The 8,108-nt window shown below is 40.8% G+C and overlaps 1 protein-coding gene across 1 annotated transcript in view; it reads left to right on the top strand.

Annotated features, from left to right (window-relative positions):
- LOC115960169 (GDSL esterase/lipase EXL3-like) overlaps positions 1 to 335 on the top strand; it is a 17,265-nt gene extending 16,930 nt beyond the window's left edge. The window contains exon 6 of the mRNA XM_031078925.1: positions 16 to 335. Coding sequence (XP_030934785.1) covers positions 16 to 63 — 48 coding nt within the window. The 3' untranslated portion in view covers positions 64 to 335. The remainder of the gene's footprint in view (positions 1 to 15) is intronic.
- The last annotated feature ends 7,773 nt before the right edge of the window (positions 336 to 8,108 follow it).

Raw genomic sequence — 8,108 nt, forward strand, 5'->3', positions numbered from 1 at the left:
GAAAAAGCTTACAAGATAATTGTCAATCAGCTCATTACAAAATATATCTACAACTTCGTTTGAGATTGATGATTTTCCTCAACTCTCAATTAATTATCAACCAAACTTTGCAAATTCTTTTTCCTCTTATTGAAATGGGGATCGCCCTATTTTCTTTATGAAATATTATTGTAAGTTGTAACAATGAATTAGTTCTGAAAGTTTCATTGAGCTTGACCCAAATAAAAGGGATTAGGTATTGAGTTGGGAGTGCCAATTTGTGGACACGGCCACGTGACACCTCTTGGAAAGGGTTTTTAAGAAAAAGAAAGGTTTGATTTTGGGAGTATTTTTTTATTAGAAAAATCATGAGTCAAAAAAAAAGTTAAGGAGTCGCCACTTATTTTATTATTATTTTTTTTTAGGGAAAACAAAACAAGAAATAAAAACCCTTTCTTTTTTATTTGATTGACTCAATGAATAAGGAAAATGGTCTATGTCCACCAAGGATAAATTGGGGGGTCGAATTATGCCATGGGAAAGTATGAGGCACCAACGCACGCCCGATATGTCTACCGGTCTCTACTAAATAAGTAAGGACTATTTGATGTTCAATTAATCGTTCAATGGGCACAATATTATTAATCGAATTCATTACACCAAATCAAGCAAGTAGTTGATTTTATGGCATGGAGGCCTAAAGCTAAATCATAAGACATGATAACGATGATAAAAAGAAGCAGCAAGTTAATAACAAAACAAAACGATGACAAAGAAATTAACAAGCAGGTCAAGGGATTGATATAACAACTACTATAAAAAGTATGTGTAAATGAATAAGGAAAATGGTCTACGTCCACCAAGGATAAGGTGGGGGGCCGAATTATGCCATGGGAAAGTATGAGGCACCAATGCACGCCCAATATGTCTACAGGCCTCTACTAAATAAGTAAGGACTATTTGATGTTCAATTAATCATTCAATGGGCACAATATTATTAATCGAATTCATTACACCAAATCAAGCAAGTAGTTGATTTTATGGCATGGTGGCCTAAAGCTAAATCATAAGACATGATAACGATGATAAAAAGAAGCAGCAAGTTAATAACAAAACAAAATGATGACAAAGAAATTAACAAGCAGGTCAAGGAATTGATATAACAACTACTATAAAAAGTATGTGTAAACTTAAACTCTTCCAAGTCATGATCTGAGCAACAGGAGAAGATTTCATTTTAAGGGAACTAGAAAGATTATACTTTTTTTCTCTTTTTTTTTTTAAGAAAAGAGTGGCGCTTAATCAGATTAGCGTGTGACTTGGTTTTGATTTGAAGTAAAAAATAAAAGTATATATTTTTTTTGTTTGTGGAAGCCAAAAACATAAAGGTTGTTGGAAGCAAAGTGGGTCTAGGCAACTTGTAGATTAGCTACGGTGTGAAAAACTATGTCTTCATCAAAAGCTTTCAATGCATTGGTCCACCTTTTAAGAAGCCACATGCTGACATGATTTAACCCTGTACGTTTTTAGACCCCTTAAAACAAGTTGTTTAATGTAATATTTAGCCAAGTTGATTAACAAGTTCATTAATAAGATCCAGGTTAAACACAAGTAAATCATATCTTGTGAATAGTGCGAAAAAGTAAAGAACACAATGATATGATAACTCAGGAAAACCAAACCAGTAAAAAACTTGGGGAGGATTTAACCTAGCTATCCTTAAGGTAAAACAGATCCACTATGAAAGAATTGAAGTTTTACAATAAGACTTAGACCACTAACATCCTATTGCTACCTCGAGTTGAAAACTTACTACCACAACCACGTGATAGCTCCGAGTCCACGAACAACTTTTTTCCTTGATCCACAGCAACTATAAGTACTCCCACTTGTGTTTTCTTTAAGCTCTTGAAATAGCAACAAAAGAGATCACCAAGCTCTTCAAATCAATCTTTATCTTGATAACTCTAAGTATGTATGATGGTAAACACCTTTAGATCTCACAAGAGATTCACACACACAGCATATCAACAACCTCTAAAATGTGGCTAGGGTTTTTTCTTTAATACTTGAAGCAAAACATAAAACCCTACACGTCATCTGGGCTTGGGCGAGTAAGGGGGCGGTATGGAAGATTGGTCCGCTTCGCAAAGCTGAGCTTTTCGGTTCGCTCCCCTATTTGGTTGCCCTTCTTACTAGTCTGCCTCCTTTCTCTTGATGGAATATAACAATGCCCAAGCTCCGGCTTTGCTTGCGTTCTTCACCGGCACTCGCCAGATGTATCACTCATCCCGCTCCTAAGGTAAGGAGTCTTCTGTGTGTTATAATCTTTATGGGAATGAATCACATATGTTGGTTGAGAATTGCTCAGGAATTCATTGATAATGACTTTGCCAAGGGGACTAATCTTCTTTTTTGTTGATCGAGCCGCCTTCCCTCATCCCACTCGTCCAGCCCTCTTCACGAACTTGTACAATCGATGCCACAAAGATAGCCAACTCGATTATCGAAGAAATAAGGAAACAGGCGACAATTTGGCACCAGATCTTCGGAGGTGTGGAAAGAGCAACTGTGAAAAGTGGAAAAACCATCAAAAAACAACGATTGTTCGTGAAGGTTTCTACAGAAAGACCCCTTAGTTCTGGCAAACATATCACAATTACAGGTACCTGGGAGCATACCGATGGAATGAACGAAATACGAACAGTTAACATAATATAGTCATAGATCTTAGGTTGTAACTTGATCATGAGCGAATTTGTTGATGTTGCACCCACGAAGTATAGAAAGTGCCAAACATTGGGAACTACCCGAGAAGGGGTTAGGAACAGGAACAAGGAGAAGCGAGAACCACTTAAATAGAGGGAAAGACGAAGTAAGAGCATGCTATTGAAGACGTTGCAACATATGTCGGGAAAGCCTCTGTTGATTGTGTACAAACAAAATACGAGTCAAAAGGCAGGGTAAGAAGGGGTTTAGCCAATGGAGATATTAACTCTTCTGGGAACCAGTAACGCGTAAACCATGTCAAACCAAGACCAATCAATATCCGAACGGAACGGATTGGAACTTCTCCTAGAATAGTTTCCAATGCAAAATGAAATTCATAGGATATATATATGAGTAATTCAAAAGAGAAATAGAAATCTTTTTTCACATTTTCTGTTTTAAACTTCTGAAAGCTTGTTCAGAATCTCCACCTTAAACTCAAAGCAATCCTGCGCCTCATAGAGATAGAGGGACCACTGTAATACTTCGTAGGAGGGAGTTCTTTCACCCCCCAAGAGGCGCCTTTGTATGGAGCAAACACTATCCTCCTCCTATATAACCTGATCAAAGGCGTAAGGATAAGGTGAGACCTTTGGGGAAGGCGGCGCGGCCTCGGGTTCGGTTGAGTGCGTGAGCCAGATGAGATGATGATGCTTGGGCGTCGTGCTTTCCGCCCAATGAAAACACATCTTCTATATCCCGCTCCCGTGGCGGACTGGCCAGGGCTCTGATAGTAGAAGAAGACGATGATTCTTCCGAACCAACCAACCAAGTGAAGGGAGATTTGGAAAACAAAGTAAAGCCCAACCATGAAAAAGCCCAAGTAATAATGATATGTCGTAGGTCCTTGAGATATAACATTATTATAAAATAAATAATGAAATAAAGAAACTGAAGAAGTCCCTTTTTTTTTTTTCTCTGCTCGTTTGTCATTCTTTGATAGACATATTTGAAAATGAAGATTAAGGCCCATATAATTAAGAAAATGAAGAAGAGTAAAAAAATAGAAAACATGAGCAAACACTGTCCTCCTCCTATATAACCTGATCAAAGGCATAGGGATAAGGTGAGACCCTTGGGGAATGCGGTGCGACCTCGGGTTCGGTTGAGTGCGTGGGGGCAGGTTGAGAGTCAGAGGGGGCCGGTTCACCAGCCACGGGAAGCCTGACATCCGTCTGCTCGTGAGCCAGATGAGATGATGATGCTTGGGCGTCGTGCTTTCCTCCCAACGAAAACACATCGTCGATATCCTGCTCCCGTGGCGGTCTGGCCGGGGCTCTGATAGTAGAAGAAGATGATGATTCTTCTGAACCAACCGACCAAATGAAGGGAGATTTGGAAAACAAAGTAAAGCCCAACCATGAAAAAGCCCAAGTAATGAAATAAAGAAATTGAAGAAGTCTTTTTTTTTTTTTTTCTCTGCTCGTTTGTCATTCTATGATAGACATATTTGAAAATGAAGATTAAGGCCCATATAAATAAGGAATGAAGAAGAGTAAAAAAAATAGAAAACATGAGTATTTGCTAGATACTAATGAGAAATCAAGCGATGCCGGGTATTCCGTGCATCTATCACAAGGGGGGCTTGGGACTCGAACCCAAATCTTCCACGACCCCCCACGAATCAGCAAAAACGAAGCTACCAATCCAGTACCTACTTTACTGAGCCATTTAGTCAATGACAGATCCGCTTTGGCATACTACCAAGTTTCACGTTGGCATGTGACACTCTCCTTCCTTGCTTTTCCATATGCTTGTTGGAGAAGGCCGGTGAAGTGCAGGAATGCTATATGACCGAACTCGAACTCGCGGGAGTCGATCATCTACTTATATACTACAACATTTGTTTGTTGACCCAATAAGATGATAAGATCATGATAAGAAAGGTATCATCATAGATATGAAATAAATATCTATATCTCTTTAGCATGTTATGGCCTTACATCCTGATCTTTTTGAAGGTTTCATCCTTCGAATTCTGAAAGTACTATAAGGTGAGTAGAGCAAAGGAAGAAGCTCTTACTCACTTAAGGGTAAAGCGCTAATGCCACTAGCTTACTGGCTTGTTAGAGCAACTAGACTGGCACTAGCTCATAGCATTTTTAAGCTGTATCCTGTGATCTAAAATGTGCTGTCGGAAGATAGCACGATACCCTTGCCTGGACTTTTTTTTATATACCTAAGAAGCTGTGACATCTGAAGAATGCCCGATTTCATATGTTTGAACCATCTCCGCTGAGGAAATAATCTTGGACCCGGAATAAGAACTATTTAAATCAGAACTTGCCTGAATAAAAGGTTCCACAACTTTAAATAACTCTTCCATAGGAAACTAATCCAAATTTTTCTTACAATTCGCCACACTAAGGTGAAAGGATTCGAACCTAAACAGATGCGTTGACCAGACTGCGCTACACCTTGTCTTACCCACTCACTAGCTTTTCGTCCTTCGCCTCACCTCACTGCCGATCACCGCACTCCTTATCTACACTAAATGTCCGTACCTTACGTTCTTTTTCCCGAAGAGTGACCTTGACCGACTGAACCAACGCCTTATCAAACATACTTTGATTTTGTCAAGGCTCTCGTGGGCAGCCGTACATGATACCCGATAGTTTGCACCCGCCTGCAGCGAAGGCCTGGTCAATCGTATATGATCATAAAAATCGGAGTCGCTAACACCCATTTTGAGTTGCCTCGTCCTTAAAGTCAAGTTGGATCTTCATTCTACGAGAAATCTGCCTGTTGATTGTTCAAGTGGGCTGCAAGCAAAGGGAATAAACCCCGAGCGGGATTAGAGGGCACCTCCCTCCAAAAAGGAGGGGGAACACTTAGCCCATATAGGATACATGACCGACACTAAGCACTGCAGCAGCGAGCGGGTTAGCCAAGCAGCAGCTTTTTACGGGACGACTAAGTGCGTTGAAACCAACCTGCGGTTGGATAGTGACTTCCTGTGCTAGTAGACGCTACCTTACCCCCCTTACTAGAGGACCCGAATGAAGCCGCTTGGCAAGAAAGATTAAAAATTTGCTAGATTTTGCTCTGTCGTATTCTCTTAATTTCATTTATTAATTAATTCATTCCAAGCTTCATTCAATTATCTGTCTCGACAAGCTGAATTTTTATAGGTGTTCAGCTCACAAGCTTCACCCAAACGATTTCACTCAAATAGGTGCATGACTCTATCAAAGGATGGAACAGAACTCCAGTTAGCATTAGATTCTCCTAGTGGTTGATTTGTTGTCAGCATTAGGGGGTTTTGATTACCCTTGTGGCACCTTTGGTCGTTGTCGTTGATGATTTACCATAGACTTCCACACTTATTATCTAAGGGGCTGACAATCCGTTGAATAGTAAGGCCTTGGCATCTACCAAGTTCCCTCCTAGGCCTCACCATGAGATTAGGCCTGTGGGTGAGATCGTGTGTGGTCTCAAGTTAATAACAACTCAGGCCTTTGTCTAGGGCAGGTTAACTAATGGTTTCTTGGGTGTCTTGTTAAGAGCAGACATCCAGGGGTGCAACAGAACCTCGCCTAATCCCTTCCTGGGATAAAGAGGCGGAATCTCCCTCATCCTATATATCGACGGACCGCGATTACAAGACCGGATTCACGAACTTCGGCAAGAACGTGATTCTCTTTTGAGACAAATAGAGCAGCTCCCGCTAAGGGGTGGAACCGCGCAGGATAGATGAAATTGGTCGAGTGGTCTTAGTTGAAGATGTGAGATTGCATGTGTTTATGGATTGAACGAGATTCAAGCTGTGTGTGAAAATGGTTGAATTTGCTAGCAGTGTGAAAGGAATAGTGTCTTGAGAATAAGAATGTATGTAGTATTACCATTCCCCCGGGCGAAATTAGTTCTTCTCCTCGGGCTCTACTTTCCTATTTTTGACTAATGTAGCCGAAAGTGTTTGCTAGGATGGCTTGGTAAGCAAGCAAGCAAGCGCAAACTCCCTAAAGTCAGGAATGGCAAGAAGGGGAACTAAAGAGATACCTTTAAGCCATATTAATTAGTCCAACTCTACTATCTCAATAGGACTAAAGCATACTTCCTTTAGCTGCTAATAGTAGATCAAGGACTTCTGCTTAGAGTCCTAGGAAGAATAAGAGCAAGACAACAATCTTCCTTCTTTCTCGTATATACAAGTCTGTCTTAAAGGGCTGTCAGTAATAGAAGGAGTCTTTCATATAAGTCCTTGAGGCAAGACATATTGGGTCATTCGGTCACTCACTCCCACTTGAAAGAGCATTTAATGAGGATATCGCTCGGGCCCCCTCCAGCTCTGATTCTCCTCTGCTCACTAAGACCTTGTTAACCTTCTCTCAAGTGAGTGAAGTGACCAATGGAATGGGTATTGGGCACGAGGGAGTACTCTTTTAGTAGACTCCTATAACTCATTAAGGAAATTAAACCTTGTTTGCACAAGCACGAAAATAAGAAATCTTTCTTTTTGCTCGAAAGCATACATAACTCCTTGATTAACTATTAGCAGCTAAAGGATAAAGGAAGAAGGCTTAGGCACGGAGCGAATATAATCATCTTTTATGTAACTTCAGGGTCAACGGAGGCTAATGCACTATCTCCAGGCTATCGAAGATGAAAGAAACTCTTGAGACTAGAGGATACAAACAGGGAACTCCCTTTTTGCTTGGCTTGACCATATAGGGCAGCTCCACTTCCAGTATTGTTGGAAGAAGCAGTGCAGTGTAAGCAGGTTAGTTTGGGAAGTAGTGAAGGAACCGGAGATAGAATTTAGGAATGCAGTCACGTGTCTTACAACATTAGGGCTTCTAGACTGTGAGGCTATTGAAAGGTACAAATTCAGAAGCCGAGAGCAGCAAAGATGGCAATTCCAGCAAAGGAAGAAGTGATCGAGTTGTCCGAATGAAAACTGATCTACTAAGGCCCTTTTGAATTAAGTGGGAGAAAGCTCAATCGATGGAAGGGAGGAAGAGAACTACAGCTGGGAAAGTTTCTTTGGATAGAAGAAGGAGAAAGGAAGGGGTTGGATTTCCTTGAGTTTCTTTGAGACCAATTTGACGGGCCTTCACTCGTGGAAGAACTGGGCCGTAATAGCAAAGCGAACTCTTTACATAACATAAAGTGAGTCAACTTGCTCGATGTAGGCTTGCTCCTCTTGGCAGCCTTCTTCAAGTAGGCTTCTTTCTTCGATAACGCTTAGGAATTCCTAGAGATTGAGCAACTAAGTTGAATTTTATTTCTAGCTTTTTTGATTGCTATATATTTTGTAACTGGGCAGTCAAGTCGAGCGAACAATTGCATATGTAAAGAGGTGGGCGAAGACACACCCTGGATGGGCCTTTACTGAAGGAAGACTATTGATCCCTTCGCTG

Source organism: Quercus lobata, chromosome 9 (assembly GCF_001633185.2).
Source record: "Quercus lobata isolate SW786 chromosome 9, ValleyOak3.0 Primary Assembly, whole genome shotgun sequence".
Lineage (NCBI taxonomy): Eukaryota > Viridiplantae > Streptophyta > Magnoliopsida > Fagales > Fagaceae > Quercus > Quercus lobata.